The following is a 27,751-nucleotide window of genomic DNA, read 5'->3' as shown; positions in this document are numbered from 1 at the left end:
CTGGGAGCACAAACTTAATTACTGAAAACTGTTTGGAAACTGATTTCTATAAATCAGCAAAGCCGCTGCATTATAACTTACAGGGTCTTTGGCAATTGTCTCCGTAAGCATCTGGCTTTGCAGCCAGGCTCTGTCCCCAAAGGGCACCTACTCCTCGTTTTTATGCCCCGCACCTGACTGGCTGCACACAGGATTACGAAGAGAAGTAGCTTCCTAATTCTGCTCCCATCCTAACACCAGAAAAAAAAAGGATGTTCTTGGGGTTTTATTCCATCAGAAGGGACAACTTAATGAATTACACAGGTGAGGGAACAATCCTAAATAACCGAACAGGATTTGCTACTGTTACGTTCCACACCTGAACGCATCTCCCCAGTGTGGCTCATACAATTGTCCCAGCTAAAACGCGGAAGGTGTAGACGAGGCTCGTCACAGCAGTTACATGCGACCCCTGGGAAGCAGTGCTAACAAATGTCTCGCAGGAGCAGAACAGGGCGGGGGTCTCTCTAGGTAAGCAGTCCCCAAGGGCACGGGTGATTCCTCTCCTCCCCAGTACTCCTTAACCTGCTCTCTAACCAATAAGGACACAGGATAAAGGTTCAACCTGAGTCGCTAGAGTTGGAAAGGATTTGAGAGAGAGGGTGGCCTCCACCGGTAAACGGAAGAGACACGTTTTCCACGCCAGGCCCACGGCCAGGGCACATTCCTTACGGGTAGGAGCGGAGCCTTTCGTGCCCAGCGTTGCCGTGGACGCGGCTCTCAGGCAACGGCACCGTTCCCACTGCCTGCCCAGCACCAGCTGCAGCGTGAGCAGGGGCGGCCCGGGTCCTCTGAGCTTACCCGGCTGTGCCCTCGGACCTCTGGCACACCAGCTCTGCTCTGTGCCGTGCCCTGGAAGGACACTCTCGCCAAACAGAGAGGCATGGGCGCCTCACGTCACTCCCATCCAGCCCAGGCCTAGGGAAGGACTAAGGGGAAGAAAGGAGTGGAGCCCGTCTCCAGGGGCTGCCTTGTTGGCTGCTTGCTGACTTATTTCCTTCTAAGGATAACACTCAACTCATTCACTCACTTCCCCTCAAGCCACTTACGAGTGTCTTGTGCTCTTGGCATTTGCAAGGCCTCGGGGGCAGGGACACACGCAGATGGGCCCAATCTTGGCCCTTCTGGAGTTGGAGGTCTTAGGAGGGAGCCCCACATATAAACCAACAACCAACTGCCAATGTACAGAGATACAGTTTTACCTCACTGGCCTCTTTTCCAGGAAGTGCACCCCCACTCCCAGACAAGCATGATTTTGTAGCATGTGACCACCTCCCAGACTACTGCTAACCTCCAGACACGGCTGACGGGTTCAAGGTGGGCCCCTGCTCGAACTAAGCCAATGACGCTCTATGTTGGGGGTTTTAGAGTTTGGACCAAGAGAAGCTGAGGAGTTTCCAGGGGCTGACTCAGGACATCATAAGGCTTGGAGCAGAACACAGCCGAGATTCTGCCATGAGGCCTGATGAGAGAGAGCAAAGGAGAAGAACCAAGAGACATGGAGATGAGGCACTGAGCTGAGGTTCTTCAAGTCTCTGTTTTTTCTTACATGTTCCTGAGGCTTGACTTCTCACCCTGGATTTCACGGGACACCCCAATTTCCTTATCATCCTCCACTTGTGTTTACGCTAGTGTGAACTGCGTTGCTAGCACTTGCTTCCAGAAGAATTCTAACTAACACACCACAGCATAATAATTCTGTGTCAAAGGAACAGTGTCTCCACGTGCCGCTGGAGCTTAGAAAAGGTAGGGGCCAAGTTGGCCTATGGAAGGAAAAAGAAGAGCCACCTCAGAGCTCTCAGTGTGCCAGGTACTTGCATTCATTACCCACATACACACACACACACACACACACACACACACACACACACACAGAAATGAAGCCACAGCTTAAGAGGACTAAAGAAAAAAAGTTTCTTGTCCCAACTGGTTTTAGGACCAGGACTTGGGCATCACGCAGGGCGCAGAGACCGGAGAGGGGAGAGAATGAGGAATCAGATGACTCTGGGCTGACGGTGTAGACTTCAAAGTCTTGGGACTTCTAGGAAACGGGTTGAAGAGTTTGGTTCTGAAGAGGATAGAACAGACGGGCTTCTGTTTCCCCGAATTTCAAAGGACACGCTCATAAAGCCGGACATTTGCGTCACCTCTCCCCCACACACTACACACAGCACTTCTGGATAAGCTCCTGTGAAGCTCTTCGGAGCCCCGACACGAGAGGCATGCCTGTACCCTCACGCCACGAGGAGGAAAAGGTAAGTGACGTTCCGGAGGCTCTGGCCTCGGCAGCCTGTCTCTGCGGCTGCACGACCGGGACGAGGGCCCGGCCTCTGCACCTGCCGTGCGTCTGCTGGCTCCAAGTTCGACGCTCTGCTGGGATCGACGGTGGCTCCCCAGGGGCAGCCCGCTGCTGCCTCCCAACGCCTGTGGCCCCGTATCTGCTTCTCACACGGTGAAGACCGCCCTTCGTAGGGACCTCTGCAGCTCAGGGCCCACAGGCCTGTTTCCGAGCTCAGGGAGCAGTCGCGCAGGTGGGGACAGCCACAGTATTCACTATATGCCAGTCACGTGAACGGAGTTATCCTGACAACTCCAAGAGCCAATTACTTTGATTATACTCGCATTCAGATGAAGAAACTGAGGCCCAAGGGGGTGACACAATGCGGGGCGTGACACAGCGAGTGGGGAGCCAGGACTGGAGCCCTGGCAGTCGGCTCGGGAGCCTGAGCTCCCTGGTGTGGCCCCTCATCCGGGGCCCCCTGCCCCAGCCGGCCGAGCACGGCCTGTTCCCACGGCTCACCCTGGCTTAATTATGAACAACGCCCCCTTTCACCCCCCAGCGTCCTGGCCTGGCCAATAAGTCACGTGCTCACGGGACCCACGAAGAGCCTAATGAGAGAACCAAAAGCTGAAAATGCTTCCGTTCTGTGCCTTCTAAAATCTCTGCCGTTGTCATCTTCACTTTCTGAAAAGTTACTTTGTTGCTTCCAAGACCCTCCAGGCTCCTCACTCGGCAGCTCTGCGGTTGTTCTAGCATATTTGTGCCTCTTTTTCCTACTCCTGCCCGCCACCCGAACACAGCACTCCACTCTGCGAGTGTGACCGTCACTGATGCAGGCATCTAGGCAGGGGCTTCCCGCCCGTGTGGCGTCAGACTATCTGCTCACGTCCGGGGCTGCTGGGGGGCGGCCGGCAGCCGGTGCGGGGGTCTGCGGCGAGGCTGTCTGTGAGCGCCGGCCGTGCACGTGGCGTCTGCGGCCCCTTCTGTCTCCGCTCTCCTCTGGAGTACAGACTGTCACATTTTAAGATCCTTTTGCAAACCCCAAAGCAAAATCCCGTTTCCAGTGACACAGAGACAAGCAGAGGCGCTTCGCCAGTGCGCACACGAATGAGGCTTTCCTGCGGCAGACGGGATTCTAGAAGATGCTGACTCCTGACTCTGGTGAACTTCCTGCAGGATGACCGCAGATCAAGCGCCTGCAGCATCTCTAATCCCTCCTCCGCTGACCAGTGCTGGCCTCTGCGGCCGCGACGTGATTCTGGCCCTGCGTTCTCGCCCGTCTCCTCGAGCGCTCGGTCTCGTCCTGCCCGCCACGTCTGGCAAGCCTGTGTGCGGGTTCATTCCTCCCGGATGATTCCAAAGCCAGTCGTCCGGCCACCACCCCCACGAGCTCCGCCTCCAGACACAAAGACGACATCCGGTGCAGGCTGGTATGTTTCTGCTTGTTTGTGCCCAGTTTCGGTGTCCGTGCCGGTGCCCTCCCCGGGGCGACGTGCTCAGCTGACCCTGGGCCTCCTGATCAGATCAACGGTGACGGCGTCGCTCACGACGGAGGTCAATCTTCAGGGAAGAAAAAACAACGGACTCTTTTTTTTTTTTTTTGAAGAGATCTATATCAAGGGAGTTCAATGAATAGCCTGTAGCCCAGTTATGCCAAATTCATTTTCACACGGCTCGTGAATCCCGACAAGGGAACGGGTTTGCTGCACCGGCGAACTCCAGTGGTAAGCTGAGCTAAATGCATCAGCTGCAAGCGTCATCTTTTTTTCCCTCTAAAATGATGAGTCAGAGTGAATCCACGGTTAGCTTTTCCCCAGCACAGCAGAACGCAGTTAGGTGCGCATTGTCCGGAGACAATAAACCGCTGCGCTAATAACCCTCTGCCCCCCATTACTGGCTCTGGGCCCAAGCCGCACAGGGGGGCCACCGGAGAGCGAGGGATTCTTCTGCGCCGCTGTGCTTCGTGGTTTGCTTTTGACAAAGGCTGTGTCTCCTCCCTTCATGGCAAGTTCACCAAACATCTGTCTGGAACCAAGAAGATGCTTGGGGAGTAACACGTGGTGATTCTGGGCCTGAGAGATGAGCGGTGGCGCTGGAGCTGGAAGAGCAAAGTTCCAAAACGAAGCGTGTTTCTGCAGAGCACGGTCTCTGCACGGTCTCTGCAAGGTCTCTCGGGGTCACCGTGGCCGACTGGCCTCCCACAAAGGCCGCGCTGTCTGAAACTCTGAGGTCACTGAGGAGAAACCCGAGAAATGGGGGCACACGGCAGAGACCCTCACTATCTTCCTCAGCGGCCAGAAGGACCGTCAAAAGGAGAAGGGGGACGGCAGCTGGACAGTTACGGGACGGAGGCCACAGGAACGCTGCCAGCAGCCCTGCTGGCCTGCCTGGGCCCCCCGCCCCGTCTAGCTCACCACAGTCCCCGTCACTCCTACCCCCTGACAATGAGCCCACCCAGCTGAGGCTGCCGCATGCACGCTCCAACTCTGGGTCCCATTCTCGGGCCGCTGCTGTCCCCGAGCTGCTCCTTCCCAGATCGGTGTGTCCACCGCAGCGGATGCCCTCCGCCGTCCATTCTCCTTTGCACCTTTTCACTTCAAAGGCTGGCATCTTTGGAGGGACCTTCCTCTTACTTAACCTACTCCAAATCCTACCACTTTCAGAAATACTTGAGCAAGGGTAAAGAAAATAACGTACTTCTCAAGCGCTCGTAAACCCTACTGGCACCGCTGGATGAAACAACTGAAAAATACAGGAACTGAGAGAAAGCATTGTAGAAAAGCAGCAATTACACTGTTTCCAGGCATGCTTCTGGCTTACAAGGCCTTTTGGCTCACGGCTCTCTTGTGCACATTTGACAAATAACACCCAGATCAGTAGGCTGTCGTTTACCCTCTTCCAGAAACGTACTGAAAGTTTCAACAACTGGTCTAAAGTGTGAAAAAAAGGAAGGGATTCCTTTGTATTAAAGCACGAGTGAAACTAGAACACCACCAAGGGGCAATCAACACTTGAAATCAGGAAGCTTTACGGGGGGTCAAATACCCACTCAGGTTTGGCGAAGCTAGGCTGTGGGCCAGGGCGCAAAGCGGCAGTGCCCACGGTGACAACCACCTGGACGCGGGTGGTGGGAGGGGGCTGCCTGAGGAAGGGGCAGGGGACTGAGGACTAGCGCTGGCCTTGCGGGGGGCGGCGGCGGGCAGGGGGAGCCCAGTGGAAGGTGCCCCTTTCTGCTCAAGCCCCGGCAGGCCACGCTCAGCAAGCCGCATCTGACCCGCCCCTGCCGGCTCCAGGGTGGGGTGCTGGAGGTCTGAGGGTGCGGTGGAGAAGCACCAGAGAACCTTCCTAAGGAAAAGAGAGCACAGACGACTAGGAGAGTTGTTTAGGCCCACGGGGTTCCGGTGTGTTTAAGGAGACACTAGCAGAGCGTTCGCCTTCTCTGTGTACGTGACCTAATTTCTGTGACTCCGTTTCCTCATCTGTAAAATGGAGCGGATCAGAGCATTTGCCTCAGAGGGTTGTTGCGGCATTGAATGACTATGTCTGCACGGGCCACACAGACAGTACTGCTGTTCTCCCTGGGAGGACAGGAGGATGTTTAAATGGACAAGAACAAGGAGAGCATTTGCTGCTTTCAACCCTTCTTTGCCGGCTGACTGCTGACATTTTAAACTCCATAGCCAGCGTCACCCCCTCGACACTGAAAGCAGAGCGGAAGCAGCGTTCACCCACCGGGTAGGAGAAGCCAACTGGGAATGTGCGAGAAGGTGCAAGGCTAAGAAGAGAAGGTCCCGGTTTCTCTTCTCGAGCTAAGCATGAGGCATGGCCGCCCCGCATACTGCTGAAGCCGCCTGCCCCATGCTTTCTCGGCCTTTCTGCAGCACTCTGCTGGTGTTCCACAGAGCAGCCATGGTCCCAGCAAGGGAGGGGCGGTACTGGAGGGGAGAACGCCAGCACCTCCTGGGTGACGGGACCCACCAGAGGAGAGATCCCCGGAGAACCATGGCCGGCTTGTAACTACGGAGTCTCGGTCCTAGGTTTAAGAGCCTTACCCCTTCACAGAAAAGCTGGCCCTTAATTACAAAGGAGGGAACTTCTAGGGGAGCTCCCCTGTGTGACAGTATGGTACAGGAGGAAGGACTGTTGGCTGACCCATGTCCCACCAGGAAACCCGAAGGCCACCAGAAGTCCCCTGCCCTCGGCTGCAGGCAGCCTCAGAGGCCACACTCAGACCCCGCTGGGTCTCTCAGGCCTAGCCTCCTGGGCTCCAGGGGTCAATGGCAGACGATTCTCCACTGTCAAGGCAGATACTTCTAGAGGCTCGTTAAAAAATTCCTTCAGAAAGTGTTTACCTCTAAAGGGGAAAATGCTTGTACAAGCCAAACCTCCATGCCGGCTTGCACTGCCGAGGGCCACCTGCTCTTCGGACTGGGCTGGGCAGGAGGAAAGGGGGCCCGTCACGAGCCCCGCGAGCTCCGAGCACAAAGCTACCTGGTCTGTTCATGAAGTCGCAGTGGCCCAAGCCCGCGATGTCTATTCTCTTCAGGAAGAGAACCATGCTGGTGAGGTTGGCCTCCTGCATCTCCGCTGGCTTAAGGGGCCGCATGTCTTTGCGGGCAAATTCCTCAGAGTACAGACAGAAGAGTTTCCCTGGAAGAAACCGAGGAGAGTGGTTTTAACGTCTCTAGGTCCCCTTCGTACAGGAATTTACAGCAGTTTTCGTGACCGTGGTGCTACCTGAAGACGACGAACCGAGAATCTGCTTGCGCATGTCTGCTTGGCTCTGGCTGATGGGCTGCGTGACGAGTGAGTTCGCTCTTATTCTGGGGTTGTACACCTGCAAACGGAAAGACAGCACCCTTACCATCAGATCACTCTAGAGCTCGCAGGCTCGCCGGACCGGGGGAGCGTGTGGTCTGTAGCACTTCACTGCGTGAAATGCTCTGCTGTGGACTCATTCTCTCTGGATCCTATTGGTTTTTCACTTGCCTTGAGACAGAAACTGCTAGCACCTCAACAAACGGATTTCAAGTTGTCTGCTTTCATTGTAGGTTCCACAAATAGGGGACCTCTGTACCATCTCCTGAAATGCTAGCAGTGTCACCTCTCAAAGCACGACCGTGAGGACAGCAGATCGGAAAGCTTATCTCTGCCGGTGCGGCTCTTCCAGGTTCTAGTCCAACTGGGATCGCAGCGGGCTGGCCTGGGTAACAGCTGAGCGTTTCCAGTCACATCAGCTCAGACTAACGCTGCATATGGGGGCGCCTGGGGGGCTCAGTTGTTAAGCATCTGCCTTCGGCTCAGGGCGTGATCCCAGTGCTCTGGGATCGAGCCCCACATCACGCTCCTCCACTGGGAGCCTGCTTCTTCCTCTCCCACTCCCCCTGTGTTCCCTCTCTCGCTGGCTGTCTCTCTCTGTGTCAAATAAATAAAATCTTTAAAAAAAAGGAGAGAGAGAGAGTTGAATGCTAAAAAAAAAAAAAAAAAGCTGCATATGGCACCAACAGTGACTTCTTAGCCCAGACAGGTTCCAAGGGAGCCTTCGGAATGGCTGGAGCTGCTGTCGCGGTAGGACAGTAAGATACTAGGAGACCCAGTTTCCTCGAGGGATAAAAGCTACGTCATCTCTACCAACGTGAAACGGATCGATACTTGGGTAGGTTCTTTCAGTTCTTAAATGCTAGGATTTCTCAAGTTCCAGTGTCTTTGAGAGTTTGAGATATCCTACTTCCATGTTTCCTAATTTTTTTCTTTAAAGGTAGTTGCAAAAAATATTTTTAAAAGTTTAGGATAGAATTTTTATCATACCAACGTTAAAGCTAAAATTGGGTGAAATTAAAGTCCGTGTACTTGAAACTAATTTCTGGTAAGTCGCCTCAGGGAAGATGCTAATTATTTTGGTCAGGGGGCTCTCAAAAATACTCCGGAGTGTACACAGGGAAAGGCCGGCGTAGGCGTCCGACAACTGGCCTTGCTAGCCCCTGAGCTGGAGGCGAGCCGCTGACGAGGAGAACCCCACCTCCGTGCTTTAGCACCTGTTTTCCTGCGGCACCTCCACCAGCTCGGTTTGGGGATCACCGACGTGCTAAGGAAAGGCAGTGACGCGTGAGCAAGCCCTTCCCTCTGCCCCAGCTCACGTGCTCCGGCCGCGCTCCCCAGTGGATCCAGCGGCAGGAGCCCAAGGACAGTCAGCAGCAGCTGGTCCACCTACATGACAACAATCACCTTTCTCCTTTCCACGCCCACATCGATGACAAATTTGACAGAGCTGCTCCAGATCAAAGACTCTCCGGAGCTGGCGGTTAGCACCACTCTCCTCTGATAAACTTGGCATCTTTTCTCCGTTTCATCACTTGGCTTGAACAATGCACATTTCTCTTCTGGATACAAAGGAACGACCACCAGCTCTCCAAGATCTGGGTTTAAGTTAGATCCTTCTTGACAGACGATTTCATAGGCTTTCTCAATATCCTACAGTAAAAAATAACGTCATCCATGAGAACGGACATGTCACAAACTTAACTTTAAAAAAACGTCTAATTAAAACTATAGGCAAAACCTGCATAATGTGTACAAGGAAAGAGATGCCTGCGTCGTCTGTGTGAATCGTTACATGAAAAGAAGATGTAACTGGACGAGAACATTTCTTTGGGGAAGTTAAATATGATTTATAAACAATTTTATTGCTTTTAGTCCGAGATGGTTTTCCTCTCGTGAAGTGCACTACCTTGCCTTCATGCATTAGCCTGTTTCTAGCTTGATGCATCACTGTCTCTAACGGTGGCAGGGTTAAGAATTATAAAACGATCTCCAGATTTCCAACGAAAGCACAGACACAGACACGTTCTGTAATCAGGGTCTCTGGGTCACTCTGAAAGTTGTCCTGACCCATGAGCAATTTAAGACAGCATACGTGCAATGAGGGAGGCAGGAAATAGTCGCTGCTAATTTATACACCTTGGCGTGATTTAGGCATTTAGAAATATCCTTTTAAATTGTTTCACTGCCAAATGTATTGGAAAAAAAGTAAATTATTTCCCCTAAAACTATACATAAGTAAGTAACCGCTGTGAAATGCTCAAAAAGCAAGGCATTTTAGATAGTATTTTTCTATTTCTCAAATACGACTTGTTTTTTAGGGCCTCGTGTAAAAAAGTTGTCAGTTTAATTCTTATACTTTTTTAATATATATTTCTAAAATTTCTGCTTTCTTAAAGAGCCCAACTAACAAACTACCCAATGGAAGAAGCCTCATTTCATTCATTAGATTTCACTAAAATTCTAAAAAAAAGATGACTTTCTGTGACCCTTCGAGTTTTAAGCCCTATTCCGTTTTCCAGTGCAGTAGCTCACTCACTCTCCTTCCTTCAGTTCATTTGCAGAAGGGTTCTGTAGGACAGATCTGCCTGGAAAAATGGCATCACAGGTGAGCTGCCTGAAAGTTATTCCTGAGCTGTGGGGAGGCCCCAGGAAGAGAGCAGAGACCTCCACGCAAGCAGGTGTCCAGTTATGTTCTCCTGTGTACGTGTCCCACAGAGGTGGCTTCCTGGGGCAGAGGTCTACCAAGCAAAGAGTGTAACTGTGGATCGTAATGAATGAAAACTTGCCGATTGGGACAATCAGAACAAACTTATAATTCTGACCACACCATCATCATATGTGAGAACAGCCTGTTAGAAATTACAGGGGGAGCAGGAACATGGGCTGTGCGTCCCTGCCAGTAGCCGCTGCTAGGCCCCCCCAGGATGCCCCCCGTTCCTCCCAGATGACCTCCCTCAAGCAGGCTGTCCACAGGCGCTGCTGGAGTTGGAGAAGAAGACGGATCCCAGCAGCCCGCTCGTGAGCAATTATTTTTCAAAATAAACCTTCAAATTGCACTGAAACGTTTCTCTTACTCTCTCAGAATACTGCTTAAAAGGTAATCTGGGCCACTGATTTTTTATTTGCTTCTACTTGCTAAACCTTCTTGGTTATATGTGGGTTCTAAGCTTGAGGTTTGTTCCAAATGGAGAAAGAAAAAAGCATAAAAGAAGTCTTCAAAAGGAAACAAGCAGAGCTAAACAGAAATCCACGCTCTACGTGGTTTAGACCCTGCAGGCTCAGCCGGCACAGGGCTTTGAGGCCATAACCTTCAGAATTTGAAAAAAAAATGCTCAATGTATGTATCTGCTTCCAACCGTTTACACTTCCTTCTTACCCAGTGGGTACAGTGCACTGACCTACGTGGGGCCTTCCCAGGATCCCCTGCAAAGCCATGGAAAGCACAAGACACACTGAAGGGGGGTCCCCAACCTCCCAAATGAAAGGCGCACAACTGCACAGAGCATTTCCCAGAAAACCTTCAAACCGACAGTGCCTTTTTGGGACAGTTTAGAGGGGCACCGTAATTGGGCCCTTGGGACCATAAATCTCAACTTCGTTCTCTACTTAACATATTTCACTTTTCCAAGTTAAAAGACAGTTAAGTAATGAGGAACTACAAACACTGAGGGCTCAAAGTCTCGATTACGTGTCAAGACGCGGGGCAGCATGGGGCCGTGGGGATCAATCCAGAGCCGGTGAGGGGCTAGGCCAGTGCTGACAGCACGCGTGAGGGACCCTAATGCTCGCCAACCTAAAATGGAGAGTATTTCTACGATTATAAATGTAGCTCTTAAAATAAAAAATGACAAGCAGTACATTTCTGTTCACGTACTTGACTGCTTGCATTCCTAGGACATTTAACTGCCATGGCAGATTTTAAAGTTTTATATAGAAATTAAGAAAGCTTCAAATAGTACGGGAGGAAATGAGCAACAGTGGTTCATGTGGCTTTCAGAGCAAGGCGGATTTTTCAGAGACAAACTGCAAGATCACAGGAAAGGAGTATTTTTTTTTTTTTAGAGAGAGAGAGAGTGCACTCAGGGGTGGGGGGCGGAAAGAGAGGGAGAGGGAGAACTTTAAGCCGACTCCATACTCCGCACACAGCCTGATATCCCACGACCCTGAGATCATGATCTGAGCCGAAACCAGGAGCCAGATGCTTCACAGACTGAGCCACCCAGGCGCCCCAGGAGAGGAATATCTGAATGGTGACGCCGATGTCCGCCGTAAAGAAGAAAAGAGGAACGTCCGGCAGGAGATGAAGCGTGTCCGGTTAGTTAGGCGAGAGGCGGGGAGAAGCAACGCCAGCTGCGGTGCAGAGCTGAACTGGGAGGGAAAGCTGGTCCGGCAGAGCTGTGCTGAGGCCAGCACGATGCCGCCGACCCAGGCCTCTGCCGTGAGCCTGCGGACACCAGGGAGCCTCCCTCAGAGATCCCAGGACGGGATCAGACCCGCAGCCCCCCATCACGGCACACCCTCCGAGGTTGGAATCGCAGAATCCGGCCTGCAGCCTGCGTCACACGGTCACTTGCTGGGTTTTCAGGCTCTATGCTACACTTTCGGCACAGGAAACGTCTTTCTGGTCCCACTTCATAAAAGAGTATATGCCTTTGTAAGCCCTGGGGTTTTCCAGTTTCTACTACCGGCCCGGGTAAAAACGCATCTCCTAAGGTCTGACATTTCAAAAGTCACCACATCATTAATTATAGCTTATATTAAACTTATAAGAATCAAATACCTTTCTTAAGACCATCCACTATCCCCAATTCTGTCATGAACGTTATTTTTCAAAAATCCATTTTGCGGGGCACCTGGTTGGCTCAGTTAAGCACCAACTCTTGATTTCAGCTCAGGTCATAGGATGCAGCCCTGTGGCAGGATCTGCATTCAGCATGGAGTCTGCTTGTCTCTCTCCCTCTGCTCCTCCCCCTGCTCTCTAAAATAAAATCTTTAAAAAAATCCATTTGGAAATTTTTGCTTACTCTGACTTGAAGGAGGACTATTCATTCAATCAGTCTTAATTATACCTTTCTGCCCGCCCGCCCCAAAACTTCTGTCTTCTTTTTCTCCTGGTGATTGACTGCTAATTCTGCCATTCTTCCCTTCCTAAGGCTTCTCTGGGTTACACTGAGAACCTCTAATTATCTTCATCAATCCTTCTCCTGGCTGCCTAATCATTTTATTACTTTCCTCAGGACTTTCTAGAATATCTTGAATCATGCAGGATTAGGAAATGATAATAGATCAGTGTAATAGGCAGATCTCCTATTGAAGAAAACATATAATCTATATATGAAAAACAGATAAATATGCTATAGTTACCATATATTTGAGATTCTAAATTACTTTCTTTATGGAAGCAGGTAAAATCTGTCTAAAGTTCCTGAAGCTAGGAGGGTCAGTCATCCTTTATGTTCTGAACGTAAAACAGAATAAATACTTCTGTAAGTATTTCTGAAAACATGTGAAATTTAAGACTCTGATGAGAGCCGATACTTTGTTCAGCTGGCGGCTCAGCCAATATCAAACCATTTCCTTTTTGGTTTCTGCTTAATCCCTGGAATCACTACATATTTGGGTCATGGTCTACTAGAAACCAGTACTTTTACTAAGATGATGGGTAGGAAAAAAAAAAAAAAGACCAGAAAATTAGTCTGTAAGAAGAAAGATATAGTTCTTGAGATTCTGGAAGCTTCTAGATTCGGCCAACAGAGTACTAGAGGGGAAATAGGGCCACTGAATAGATGCAATTAAAAACAAAAACAAAATCCAATGCAACCCTGAATGGCACCTTGACCATGTAAAAGCACTAACAGATGTTCAGTTCTACATTTCTAATTGTTCTTTTGAAAACGTATTTTTCTGAATCCAAGTCAGATTTTTCTCATTCGTGTTTTTTAAAAAAGATGTTATTTGAAAGAGAGCAAGAGAGAGAGAGAACGAGCAAGGCAGAGGGAGAAGCAGACTCCCGCTCAGCGGGGAGGCTGACGTGGGTGGGACTCGATCCCAGGACCCGGGGATCATGACCCCAGCCGAAGGCAGATGCCCAACCGTCTCCCTCATTCATCTTTTAAGAAAAGGAGCCCCTGTGTAGGGAGAAAGCCTTCTGGGTACGCTAGAAATTTTCTCTTTCTGCCTCACTCCACTGACTATTGTAGGAACATCGGTGGGAACTTTATTTTCCTTCGCCCTATGTCAGGTGCTTAGGGGACGGTCCTCCTCTGCGGCAAACGCTCCTGGTCGTGCGGGAGGCAGCCGAGAGTGTGACGGGAGTCCGTGCGCACCTTCCCTCTGCGACCACCCGAGCAGGCGGGCGCAGCAGCGGCGGGGCATCCGGGGCGGCCCGGGGACTCAGCCCGAGGGCACCGGGGCGACCTCCGCGGCGGGGCCCGAGCGCCTCCCCTGCCCTCCGCCCGGGGCGCGTCTTGTTGACCCTGCTGGCCCGGCTTCCCGAGCACTCCACAGAAGGGCCGTGCTGGAACCAGATGTTTAAACAGTGAGTCAGCAAACGGACACCTGCGTGTTAATTATTAAAAGTTCCCCCCGAGGAACCCGATGACTCTGCTGGGCCAGATTCTTACTTACTTACTTGTTCACAGGCCAGAAAGACTACAATGTCCCCCTTCTCACCGGACTGGTGGATTTCAAAGATGAGGCGTAGGACAGACTCCAAGGGCTCCGTCTGAGCCCCGCTCAGGTGCACGACCTCCACCGGGTGCTGCTTTTTCACTTCTATGAGAGGCACGTTGCCGTAATAAGAGCTCAGCTTGCTGATCAGGTGCGGGGAGGAGTTAATTATGAGCTTCAGTTCCGGTCGTGCCAGTAAAACATCCTTCAGAAGCCCCAGTAACACGTCGGTGGCCATGCTTCTCTCATGGACGTCATCCAAGATGATGACCCCATAGCTGCCCAGGAAAGGGCTGGACATCATCTCTCTCTGCAGCATGTCATCCGTGCAGTACCTACGAAGAAGCCACAGGAAAGTCAGAGGCCCTTAGGAAAAGCCAGAGACTCCAAAGACCACCACAAACGCTTCGGCTACACCCGCTCTCTAACTGAGGAGTTAGCGTGACACCATCACACGCTACTACCGACTCGGGTCTAAAAACAAATCGTTCAAATCTATGCTACTTCCTTCACGTTAGAAATTGCACCTATTCCCTTCTCAGCAAAAACTCCTCTACGCACTGATCTTATAGGGAGGAATGTTCTCTGCCAGGAGGAGGCGGTGTGTTATGGAAATACATCAAGGCTTCATTAGAAAGAGGAAGATGGTGACTTATTTAAAACTCTGCTAGACTCGGCAAGGCCTGGGGCTTCCAGATGATTGTGTAACGCTAAGGGAATACTAAGGCTCAATCCTAAAACTACACGAAGCTTCAGTTTTCTCCATAACACAGAGATCTACTTCCTACCTTTGTGTTAATAAGATCATGTGTACAGTGCTTTAAAAAGTGCTGCTCCTGATAACTATAAAAAAAAAAAATACAGATTGTTAAGGTTTCAGGAAATGTAGTTTATATTTCAAATTCCTAAGACAGAATTTCTGAAAGCTAAAAATAAAATATAGGATAGTTTTATTAATATTTTCCAAAATTAAATGTACTGAATTTGACCTTGAATGAAAATATGAGTAATTCTTTTAAAATCTATGTTCTAGGGGGTCCATATTTGCAATTTATGTATCACTTCTACGAGTCTGGACACCTGGTTCAGAAAGACTATTTTAGCTATATAGTATTTAGATATTCACGGTTTCAAAAAAAGCCACGAAAAAGCTTATAGAAGAACTAAAAGTTGTTAAATACAACATCCTAAAAAATGGTACTAGACATAAAGATTGTATTTACTAAGGGTCTATTATGTGCCTGATAAATTAGATACTAACAGGTTACAAAGAAAATGAAAAAGACAATAGCAAGTATAGAACTCTGCCTTCCAAGTCAACAGGTCACTTTAAAGCCTCTCGTTTAAATAGCTATTCAATCTGAGCTTTTTAAAAAGTATGGTTAGCACAGATCTCTAGAAACAGAATCTGGTTCCGATTTATCTTTATAATGAAAATTTAGTTAACATGTACAAGGCGCTCACACGTGTCAGTCCCACGGATTGGCTCGTTTTGTCCTCACAGCAACCCTGTGAGCAGGCAGAGTAAGCACCCCATCTTACAGGTGACGAAGCCTGAGCCCGGAGAGGTCGGGTGGCTTATGCGGGGAGCAGGGGAACAAGTGGCGGGGACACTCCTCTTCAGAGCACAGACTACCAGGAGGGAGATGGGGGGCTGCTCTCTTTTATCACAGGGGGCTTTTCACTAGTTTGAGCCTCTTTGCTGTGACTCAAACTCTGTTAGCAACAAATCAGACTGCGATGGCCGGGCGATTTCAGGCTGGAGAAGAAAGAACAGTCTCCCAGCAACGAGAATAATGGCAAAGTGCAGATACAAAAGACAGTGTGAGGGCCAGACCCCCCCAGCCAAGGCAGCAGGAAGCAGAACCCGCTGGGGCCAAGGCAGGCCACCGAGTACATCGCCTCCAGAGGTGTCCCTGCGCCTCAGCAGCCCCACAGCGGAAAGCTGTTGTCCGAACTAAGAGAGAATGCTCCATGCAGATAAGAACTAAAAAACATGTCAACACAAATTGTAGCCCTTCCTTTGGCTGTCATAACTGAATGCTTGGGGTGGGGGTGGGGGGGTGACCGCCATAAAATAATCACATGGAACCCAAGGCCCAGCAAGAGATGTGTCTTTGACCTACTCTGAAAACACTGTTAGATTTCTCCACAATTACTTGCCTCTGTGGCTTTCTAAAAAAAAAAATTAAATATACACTCGATCCACATTAATTAACAATACCGTAATACTTCATTTTATAAGTGACTACATCCAAGAGTTCCTGCCAAAAGGTCTCCAAAGTCCAGATGGCATTACAGATATAAAAATACCTATATTAACTTTAGACTATAGTCAGAGCTGTCCCTCAATTAATCCCATGACCATTTGAAAGGCCACTTCAAAATGTAAAGGATAAAGAATGAGCCTGTCCAGCTTGAGGACAGGTTTTTACCTAGTTCTTCGGCCTCATTCATAGATCATTTGCATAACAGAGTTTATGCATATATACTAATCTGATGACTCAGGGACACCGTGGCTATAAAAGCAGAAGGTGACAGATCTTCAAGAAGTTCAAGTCCTCTCGCTGTTGATGAAAAGATTCCCTATGGTTTAATGCTAGCCTGAAAACCTGTGTCTTCCATTTTTTAAGATAAATATTTGCGGGAAAGCAGCTTAGTAGAAACCAAATGAGTCACATGGCCTTTCTGAATGGGAAAAACCTCCATAGACTTTTCCACGGGACGCTCTAGGCTCTCTAGCTGGCTAGGAGAGGGCACCATTTCTTCCTTCCACTAGCAAATTTGCTGAATGTTCTCTATGAAACAAGCTTGTGAGATGCTGGGGATATGAGGGCGCAAAAGCCAGCACCAGTGTACTACACCACACCATACCACACCACACCACCCTGTACCACACCGCACCGTACCATACCACCCCGTAGCACACCACACTGTACCACACCACCCAGCATACCATACCACACCACCCCGTACCACACCACACCGTACCACACCACACCATACCATACCACACCACACCGTACCACACCACACCGTACCATACCATACCACACCGCACCGTACCATACCACCCCGTACCACACCGCACCGTACCATACCACCCCGTACCACACCGCACCGTACCATACCACCCCGTACCACACCGCACCGTACCATACCACCCCGTACCACACCGCACCGTACCATACCACCCCGTACCACACCGCACCGTACCATACCACCCCGTACCACACCGCACCGTACCATACCACCCCGTACCACACCGCACCGTACCATACCACCCCGTACCACACCGCACCGTACCATACCACCCCGTACCACACCGCACCGTACCATACCACCCCGTACCACACCGCACCGTACCATACCACCCCGTACCACACCGCACCGTACCATACCACCCCGTACCACACCGCACCGTACCATACCACCCCGTACCACACCGCACCGTACCATACCACCCCGTACCACACCGCACCGTACCATACCACCCCGTACCACACCGCACCGTACCATACCACCCCGTAGCACACCACACTGTACCACACCACCCAGCATACCATACCACACCACCCCGTACCATACCACACCGTACCACACCACCCAGCATACCATACCACACCACACCATACCATACCACACCACACCAGGCCACACTATACCATATACCACACCACACACACCACACCACACCATATATACCACTCCTGTTACACTACAGCAGAGCTTCCCCAATGGTGTGTCACACAAAGGGGTTCTGGATGTGCAGACATACTGTTCCCAAGACACTTGTCTCCTCAGCCCTTGGAGTGGGCAGGCAGTGCCTGGGGCAGCTGAAGCCCTTGGGATGGCCAAGCAGCTCTGACCACGTCCTCGAGGTGCTGCTGGATAGGCCCGCTCTCTATGTGGGCTACGATATAAAACTTCTTGAGAAACACTGGCCCGGAGCACTGCTGGGGATAATTTTTCCTATTATCTTTTTTCTTTCCTCTGTTCCTCTGTGTGTTAAGCTCTCGGAACCCTCTGTGTAAAGGAAATCTCACAGCGAAGGTAAAAACAGAGATAAAAAGATGCCCCTTTCCCTCACCTTGTGGTAGCTACTGAAAAGGATCCTTGGAACCTGTAAGACTCTGCAAAGTAGACTTAGACAAACACTGATGGAACCTGCCACGGTGGAGGCTGGTACCAAGTTCCACAGAGGTCCGGCAGTGTTTTCCATCGCACAGTACAGGAGGGTGAGGGGAGCCTTCCTGGAGTCGTGACCCCCGCCCGGGGTCTTGCATGCCTAGAAGGAATCAGCCACGCCCAGAGGAGGCATCGGCATTCCAGGCAGAGGGCACGGGGGCACGAGAGAACCACACACACGTGTCAACCTGGCTGCCGCACAGGTAACTTGGATGGACCCATCATGAGGAGCTCGAGAAGCACAAGCTTGATGGCCTTGGGTCCCACCTAACAAGTCGTACCTTCTCCCTGAGGATTACGGGGAGCTGGGGAAGACGTTTAGACAAGAAATCCCCGATGATGCCAGTGTAGGAAAACCACCAGCGCATGTCTGGCGGGTGACGGACCGACCAGTTCCAGACGTGTAAAAGGTAGATTACGAGAACCCGCTCCTCTCGGATCGTAGAACACAAGCCGAGTGCCATCGGGCCCTGCAGACCCAACCCCCCAGACCAACCTCAGGATGGTTTCGCTGGTGCAGCAGTTCTCAAAGGGGATCACGTAGCCAACTTCGTGGCCAATGTTCACATCCATCTCGTCTGCCACGCGGAGGGCGAGCTGCACCGCCGTGGGCTTGTGGACCTGCGTGCACACCACGCCGCCGTGCTGGTAGTGGATGGAGAGGCAATACTCGGCACACCACTGAGGAACCTTTCACGGGGAGAAATGAGACAGGATCAGCTTCCTCTGGGAGAACCACCAAGAAAACAAGGGTTCATCTTATAAATAATTCTTTCTTCCACCAGCTCTGAACGATCTGTGTTCTGCATAGACTCATTCCTATTAAAAAGCTTAGAACAAACAGGGGTCAGCAGGAACTGTGAAAGTTTGACTTCCTCCAGATGAAAAAAAAATGCAGATTAAAAATAAAAGCAAAATAAAAAAAATACTTTTTAACCTCAGCTGTGTTTCTGAAAAGACTTACGTATTTACAGGCTGCTATTTTCTTCCTGGTTACAAGAGAGCTCCATCAAAAATATGGCTTCCATTACACTATATGTTAACTATGTTGAATTTAAATAAAATCTAAAAAAAATATGGCTTCTAGTATCAACGACTGTATTTTAAACAATGTAAATATTAAATAGCCTGTCGATGAAAAATTGGGACTCCAAATTAAAGCATGCACATTTAAACCTAAATGAGCGTAACAAAATAACTGGATAAGCCTACTCAACATTTCCCTGGTAATAGAAGCTAAAATACCCCGGCATTTATCATCTAAATACAATGTTAAATAAGCCCAGTGAGCTAGTAAACCAATCCATCCAGATTTGGAAAGAGTCGATTCCAAGGCTGCTGTTGAGTCATTTATATTAAAAATCCTTTTACTGAAAATGTATTATAGAGCAATCGGCTTTATCGAGTTCATCTGCGCCAGAATGAGTATAGTGGAAAGTACTTGTTCCATCTGTATGCTATAACCGTAGGTACTGTCAGTAAATCATGCTTTGCTACGTGTGTGGCTTTAAAATAAATCATTCCAAGAGGTTTTTAAATAGATCTAAGGTACTTAAAGGTTTTAACATGTTTAATTATTTTGAGATTTGCTATTTAGTAGACCCATCATAGAACTCTTAGATTTTAATCCTCACTATAATTTGAAAAATAAACATAAAAACTCCAAAATGAACTGCTATAGAATGCTAATCCCTAATAATTAACAGTGCAAATGCAGTTCCCTCACTTTCAGATAGGTGTCAGCCTTGTCAACAGGTTGAAAACTAATCAATAATTAATTTATTCAGCACCCACTTTGTTCTCTGAAAGATGAAGGTTTCAGGTACTGCACCCAGGAAATGTGGAATCCGGGCACAGCAGGAAACGACAAGGCACTCCAGGGACCAAAGTCCAGACTTCCAGGCCTGGCTTGCTACAAGTTCGTTTATTTGGTTGGTTGGTTTGTTTAGTAATCTCTTCACCCAACACGGGGCTCGAACACACGACCCCGAGATCAAGAGCCGCATGCTCTTCTGACTGAGCCAGCCAGGCGCCCTGACTAGTTTATTTGTAAATCACAGTTCCTCTAAGCTTCAGTTTCTTCTCCATAAAATGGGTTGAACAGAAGAGTTACCCTTCGAGTCTAAGCTCCTGGGACATTTGCTCCACAAGGCTTACTGCGACCCCCTAGGCAGGAGATCCCGTAGGGCCCTACCCAACGACCATGCACGGACCACCCTTCCTGCAGCTGCTGGTCTGTTCCGGGGGTCCACCTGCCCCACTACCGTATGAGCTCTGGGAGACCAGAGACCTATCTTGGCCACCAAATAATCTCAAGTAATTTTACTCAATAAATATTTGATGAATGAACAAATTCCTTATACTTTCCAAAAATATCTTAAAAGCCTATGATTCTATACACTCTACCTTGAATTGCTTCCTTGTCGCCAGATCACCTAAGTGGGAATTGACATAAATTTTTTTTTCACATAAAATGTTCTGTCTCCCTCATTCCCTAGCAAGTCATTTTTTAGTTCCTGCCAAACCCTTACTTTTTAACCTGATTCCCTTCAAATCAGGGTCCACTCTCTAGGTGTCTAGCTGAGACTTTAAACATCATTCTTCTGAAAACTGTTTTCAAACCGTTTGTTTGAGGGGCTCCTGGGTGGCTCAGTAGGCTAAGCATCTGCCTTCGGCTCAGGTTATGATGCCGGAGTCTCGGGATCAAGGCCCGCTTCAGGCTCCCTGCGCAGCGGGGAGTCTGGCTTCTCCAGCTGCCCCTCGCCCCGCTCAGGCTCACTCTCTCTCTATCTCTCTCTCAAATAAATTTAAAAAACTAAAAAAATAAAATCATTTGTTTGAATTTTTGTCTCCCTACTAGACTGGAGAGTCCTTAAGCTGGACGTGTGTGGTTCATATTCTCCCCAGTACTTAACAGAGGACCTGACACATAACCGGGATAATAAATATTTGGATGGATGGAAGCTTAAGGCTATCATAGTAATGATCAAAAGAAGGAAAGGGAAAGGCCTGGACACAACTTAGAAGTAATAAAACCGAGGGACATGAACTGCAAAGGAGCGTCAGCAGTACTCACTAGCACAGCATGCTTAAGAAACAAATATTCTATGCTTTCTAACTAAAAACAGTAGGGTCATGCTATCACCAACCATCAGGAAGAGAAAACTGGAAAGTAGCATAAAATGAATGAAGCTGAACAGCAGGAGGTGCTTCTGCGGGTGAGGGAGGAGCTGGGGGGGCGGGTGGGAGACGACCTTCGGGAGGGAGAGAGTGTTGGGTCGGTGTTGTTAAGGGAGCGCATCCAGGTGTGGCTAACCTGAGAGCAACGGTCAAACAGGCCAGGAGGAGGGAGGGGCCGGAGCTCGAGGCAGGCATAGGAGTCACAGGATTTCAGAGCTGGAGGAAATCTCTGGAAGGCATGTCGGGCACACACTCATTTTACAGACGAGCAAAGTCTGAGAAGGGTGCCTTGCCCGAGTCCTACTGCAGTGAGCAGCCCAGCCAGAACCGGCCTAAATCCTCCCACTCCTCGTCTAGTGTCATTTCCACCACATGGCAGGTGTTTCCAAGCCTCTTTATACAAAGGTGGCAACGGGAGCCGTGAGATTCTCAGCTGTCAACATTTCTAATCACTCTTCCCAGCCTAACGGCAGCGTCTAAACCCAATGATGACGGCCTGCACCGTTTTACACAGGTAGACTTGTTGCTGAAATTACGCCATCCAGTTTCCCTAGAACACCTGAATATATTTGGCATGGTTATTACTCTAAGATCCAGGACAGCTGCTTTCAAAGTCTGGAACGTTACCTGATTCAAACAATTACGGGCCACATTCCCAAGCTACTGATGGGGATTTTGACTGCATTTTTCTTTCTATCCACTCCTATAAACGAATGCTGCAAGAATAGATTATTACAGTGCCTCTATAATGGTATAAACATCATATAGGTCTGGCAATGCAATAAATGTAACAATCCAACAGTCTTCATTGTCCTTTTTTGCCCCCCTCCACAACTGAGCGAATTATTTCACCTACGAGGCAAAAAAATTAATTCAGAAGTAGGAACAGCTCTTCTAAATTATATCCGTTAAAATAACCAGTGAAAGACGGACCACGTGCATACCGTGCTTAACGTGCGGATGTTTGCTGACACAGCCAAACGACAAGTGGAGCCCAAGTCACGGCTAACTGCAGAGAGCACACTCAAGCGTGGCTCTGGCTGCCCACGACCCCCAGCCCCTGCGGGGACAGGTACACACGGACGGCGGCGGTGAGTGACGCACACGCCAAGCGAAGGGAAACACGAACTCATCTGTCCTACTCGGTACAATTGCTCTGGCTTTAGGCACCCTCTGAATGCTCTAAGCCCGCTAAGGCCCACTGTCCAGTGCGATGCCTTAGCAAACTCAAAGTAGTGGCTGAAAAAAGTACGATTCAGCAACTGCTAGGAATGCGGACATTTCATCATTTCCAGGGACCCGGACTACAGCGTCACAGGGCACGCCTGCATTCTCTGTGCCAACAATGAACCCCGTGGCCTTCTGTGCCCTGATTCTGATTCGCCCCTGGGAGTGGCTTTTTCTTTGTCCCAATGCGCCTTAGCCTCTCACCACTGAGTGACCCGCCTGTTCCAGAGTTCATTCCGCCCTCCGTGGTTTCTCTGCGAAGATGGGCCCGCTCCCTCCAGCATCCAGAATGTATATAAGTTGGCACCACAAGAACCTGGAGAGCTTCAATACCTCCATCTTTCTCTCAATCATCTGGCTTTACTCTTCCCAGAGAGAAACACTGAGTTCTAGGCCGCTTTGTGCCTTCACACTTCAGAACTTAGCAAGAGTTGTGCAATCTGGTGAACAAAACAGGAAACTGCTCTTTTAACACACACACACAAATAAACCTATTTACACATTTATCTGGGAGTCTGGTCTACCAGAAATCACGAGTGCAAATATTTGCATTCTGAATTCACCTCACAATTGTTTCAAACTCCCTCAACCCATTTTTTCTTTTTTAAAAGATTTTATTTATTTATTTGAGAGAGCAAGAGAGAGAGAGAGAGCATGAGCGGGGTGCGGGGAGGGGTACAGGGAGACAGACAAGCAGACTCCCTGCTGAGCAGGCAGCCCAATGCAGGGCTCGATCCCAGGACCCTGAGATCACGACCTGAGCCGAAGGCACCCGCTTCATTGACTGAGCCACCCAGGCGCCCCTCCCTCAACCCATTTTTTTTTTTTAAAGATTTTATTTATTTATTCGACAGAGATAGAGACAGCCAGCGAGAGAGGGAACACAAGCAGGGGGAGTGGGAGAGGAAGAAGCAGGCTCATAGCGGAGGAGCCTGATGTGGGGCTCGATCCCATAACGCCGGGATCACGCCCTGAGCCGAAGGCAGACGCTTAACCGCTGTACCACCCAGGCGCCCCTCTCAACCCATTTTTTAAATGCCATTTCCTGGACTATGGGATGTGCCAAATGTGTTAAAGCCTGAAGCATGCCTCCGCTCTGTCCCAAAGCGCAGCTCGGCTGCCTCTGGGTGTGCAAGGCAATCAGTGTTAGAGTGCACAGTGAGAACGTGCGTCCCCGGCTCTTATCTCCTGCCTGAAAGCAGATCACCAGGACTCTGGCCCATCTGCGGCATGCGAGTAGGTAAGAGGAGTCCTCTGAGGAACGAGAATCTCATCTACATCAAGGCTTCATCGACTTAAATTAGTGGCTGGAGTTCACAAGTTGTACAAATTCAGATGAAGCAAAGATGCTCCATTCTCCAGACAACAGGCCCGGAGGCCAGGGGCTCGGCCTGGGAGAGCGGGGGCCCGGGGTCCTCAGGAGGGCCCGATCTGGGACAGCAGCAGGGGTCCGTGTGCGGGCCCACGGCTGCCACTGGGGCGAGAGGACAGCCATGTGAGTTACATCCGTGTCGAACTTCCGGTCCTTGCACCCACTGCCAGAGATGGTCTCGGCTCACTGAATGGATACGTGCACAAATGAAATGAGACAAAAAGTCATCTGTGAGACACAATGCTACTCCTGTTAATACATCCTAGTCCCAAAGGCCCCCGAGCCCTCGTTCTCCATCATTCATCTGTCCATGACAGCCTGGTTTCTCTTCTGCTTTCTAGGGCCACAGGGGCTGCAGCCAGTGCCAAGGCTCTGATCTCTCACTCTTATTCCAGTACCAGAATCATGGAATCCAAAAGTTGATAGGAACCTTTAGGACCACTGCATACTGTAAGGTATGAATCCTTGCAAAAACATCCCTGCAAAGGGCCTGTGCCCAAGTGTGCTCCTGAGGCCACCCGAGGTGAAGGACTATGTCAGGACACGTTACTGAGGAGTGGGTCCCCTTCTGAATTCTATGTCCCACGTCCCTGGATATCGTTATTTGTACATATCTTGACATGGAGTGAACACAGGTAGAATCCACCAGCAGAAAATGGTGGGCATGTTTACTCAATAAACAGAGTGCAGACGTTCTATACCATATAGTTTCCTAATTTCGGTTAAGTCTCAGGTACCGTGCTTATCCACCTCCCTAACCCATCCACTTCCTGGGAAATTTCAGGACAAAAGCTAGAGAAGGAAAGGCAAATAAAATAGATAGTTCTAAAAATATTTCATTCTCTTTCAGGCTTTTTTTTTTTTAATAAAGCTGCCCCCCCCCCAAAGGCAATAGGAAAAGGCTCTATAAATATATGAAAGCTTGTCCTATTTTCCCTGATGCAGTCACAAAATGCCAGCCGGACCACAGAGAGATGAAATTTTTAGGATCCTGCAAAATGTGTGTGGTCCTCTTTATAAGGCTTGGGTCTAAAGATGAATTCTTGGGGCGCCTGGGTGGCACAGCGTTTAAGCGTCTGCCTTCGGCTCAGGGCGTGATCCCAGCGTTCTGGGATTGAGCCCCACATCGGGCTCCTCTGCTATGAGCCTGCTTCTTCCTCTCCCACTCCCCTGCTTGTGTTCCCTCTCTCGGTGGCTGTCTCTATCTCTGTTAAATAAATAAATAAAATCTTTAAAAAAAATAAAATAAAGATGAATTCTTGTTTGAAAGACTTAAAACTCTGAGGAATAAAACACTCTTGGAAGCGCTGTAGAAAATAGCCAGGTTGTTTCCAGAATTGAGAAAACCACCAGTGCTCCCAATATTTAAATTAGTTCAGAACTGGCCCATTCTCCCATCATTTGAGTACCATTTTGATTTCTGCCACCCGGTAGACACACACTAACTTCCCAATTAACAGAAAACAAGCATTATTTGTGAAAATGGTTGAGAAGTCAAAGATGCCAGGAGAAAGCACTGCTAGGTATTAACCTATTACAAATGTATGATAATTCTTGCCCTTGAAGATCATAAATTCTAAAAGAAAACTCTCAGGCAGTATAAATCCACTTTTTTTTAAACCAAAAGTGTGGGCCAGCAATTCTGAAACGACATTATGAGCATGTATTCTAAGACTCAGTAAGTAAAGCTATCGCGGATAACGAGCGGCAGGTTTCCCACCGTTAGAGAAGGGAGTTACACATGGGAAATGGGCAAAAACAATGAACCGTGTGGTATGAAACTGGAACCAGAGGCATCCACGTGAATTTGTGGTTTTTAAGACACACACAGAAAAATAAAAACAAATACACATTTAGAGAGAGAGAGAGAGAGAAAGAGAGAGAGAAATACACACAGAGAAACAGAAAGAGCGAGAGACAGAGAAGCACAGTCAGAAGAAGCGAGGGGGGTAGCCACCCCCCCCACACACACATTTACTTCCTTGCTCTGTTAACTGACATGGCCTGGAAGCAATGACAAGCCCACGGCAATGCCACTTAGTGTCCTGATCTTGGTTTGTAAGTACAGTTCTCCACTAAAAGCAAGCAGGGCTCCTTGAGAAAAATGGCTGTTTCTAAGACTGGAACAGAGACACCAGTGGAGCCTGTAACGTGTCACTGGGAAAGAGCAAAGAAGTGCTTGAGAACCAGGGGACATGTCAGAAGGACACAGGAGTCATCCTGAAGGGGTTCAACAGGCCACATCAGGGACAATTTGAGTAACAAAATAAACGGGCTTAGTAGTGAACTATAATCCATAGAATAAAGAAAGAATTTATGAGCCCACATTGAAATAAATAAACGAACAAATAAGAGGAAGTTTAGCTTTTCAGAAGAATTCCAAATAATAAATGTAGACGGAATGTCAGAACTGGAAAAGCCACCAGAGTTTGGTTACCACCAGGGTACCCGTGTCGAAGCACGATCCAAGGACGCTGAACCAGTCGGCAAATGCATGATGGGAAGCGTACTTTACACAGTCCCAAAGTATCTCCCCACAGCTTTCATTCTACATTTTTTTTTAAGTGAAACACTGTTTTTTTACTCCATTGCATAAAAACTCTTAAAAATATTTAACAGACTTATACAAAAATGCTCATCATGGGGCGCCTGGGTGGCTCAGTCGGTTAAGCACGGACTCTTGATTTCAGCTCAGGTCTTGATCTCGGGGCTGTGAGCTCAAGCCTTGCGCTGGGCTCTACACTGGGCGTGGAGCCTACTTAAAAAAAACAAAACAAAAACTGCTCATCACAACACTGCCGGAATAGCAAAACACTGGGAGCGACCCAAGTGCCCACGATCAGAACGGATGTAAGAACTGGTATATTCACACGATGGGGTGCCATAAAAGGACAAGCAAAGGAAGCCCAGCTATAAAGCGTCAGGATCATCCGTGGTTCTCGAAGCATGGTTTCCGGACCACCAGCACTAGCATCACCTGCAGGTGAACTACGCAAGCGCTCCTCCCCACACCTCCTGGATTAGAAACTGAGGCAGGGTGGGGGGTGGGGCGGCAAGTCAGTTCTGGAAGGCCTCCAGGTGAGCCTGATACACTCAAGTCAGAGAGTCACTATTACGGCAGAATGTCAGTAACACCCGGGCAAGACAAGCTGGTCTCAGAACACAGTATGTTCCTTTAACGGTGAAAAACTGGCTAACCAAAACAACAGCGTTTTAACCAAAACACACAGTAAAGCTATAAAGAAAAGCAAGAAATGATTAATACGAGTTACTTCGTGGAGGAAAGAGGGTACAGTATGGGGAAAGGCCACACAGACAGCGTCTGAGAATAACAGCGTCTTATTTCTTCAAGCAGGCAGTGGGTACGAGAATCGTCCCCACATCTTTTAACCGACAGGGGAAGACAGTCACCACCTCACCAAGTTACCAAATTTAATTAACGTCGGGGGAGAAATCTTCTTATGCCTCCTGATAGGAGGCACCGGGGACACGACAGCACTTGCGTGGTCTTCTGCCGCCACTGCGCAACTGGAATCTAATCGTAAGGAAACGTCAGACAGGCTCACACTGAGGGACGTCGTACAAAACACTGAGCGGTACTCCTCAGAAATGTCAAGGTCATGAAGGACCAGGAAAAACTGAGCTGCTGTTTCAGACGAGAGGTGATGAAAAAGAAACGGCAATTACATGCAGTGTAATTTGGATTGGTTCTAGACCAGCAAAATACTTTTTTTTTTTTTACTATAAAGGACACTAGTAGGGAAAGTGATGAAACTGGAATGTCTGTACATTAGGTAATCATGAAATGTCAACTCTACATTCCTGACTTTGATAATTACAGTTGGCTGTGTCCTGTTTTTAGTAAATACTTGAAGTATTTGGAGGCAAAGGGCATCATATCGTTAACTTGAAAAGGGTTCGGAATAAAAAGTGTGCGTGTCTGTGGGTCTGTGTGCGCATGTGTGTGCGGAAAG

General features: G+C 49.1%; 1 protein-coding gene across 1 annotated transcript in view; it reads right to left on the bottom strand.

The window, feature by feature from the left end:
• DHX32 (DEAH-box helicase 32 (putative)) overlaps window positions 1-27,751 on the bottom strand; it is a 53,779-nt gene that overhangs the window by 6,451 nt on the left and 19,577 nt on the right. The window contains exons 3-7 of the mRNA XM_040623972.1: window positions 18,495-18,688; window positions 13,773-14,145; window positions 8,546-8,791; window positions 7,058-7,157; window positions 6,812-6,970 (exon numbers count right to left, since the gene is read on the bottom strand). Of these exons, the coding sequence (XP_040479906.1) occupies window positions 6,812-6,970; window positions 7,058-7,157; window positions 8,546-8,791; window positions 13,773-14,145; window positions 18,495-18,688 (1,072 nt within the window). The remainder of the gene's footprint in view (window positions 1-6,811; window positions 6,971-7,057; window positions 7,158-8,545; window positions 8,792-13,772; window positions 14,146-18,494; window positions 18,689-27,751) is intronic.

The sequence above is a fragment of the Ursus maritimus genome, unplaced genomic scaffold, assembly GCF_017311325.1.
Source record: "Ursus maritimus isolate PB19 unplaced genomic scaffold, ASM1731132v1 scaffold_7, whole genome shotgun sequence".
Lineage (NCBI taxonomy): Eukaryota > Metazoa > Chordata > Mammalia > Carnivora > Ursidae > Ursus > Ursus maritimus.
The sequence above is the reverse complement of the archived record's forward strand: the minus strand, read 5'-3'. Positions and strand labels throughout refer to the sequence as shown.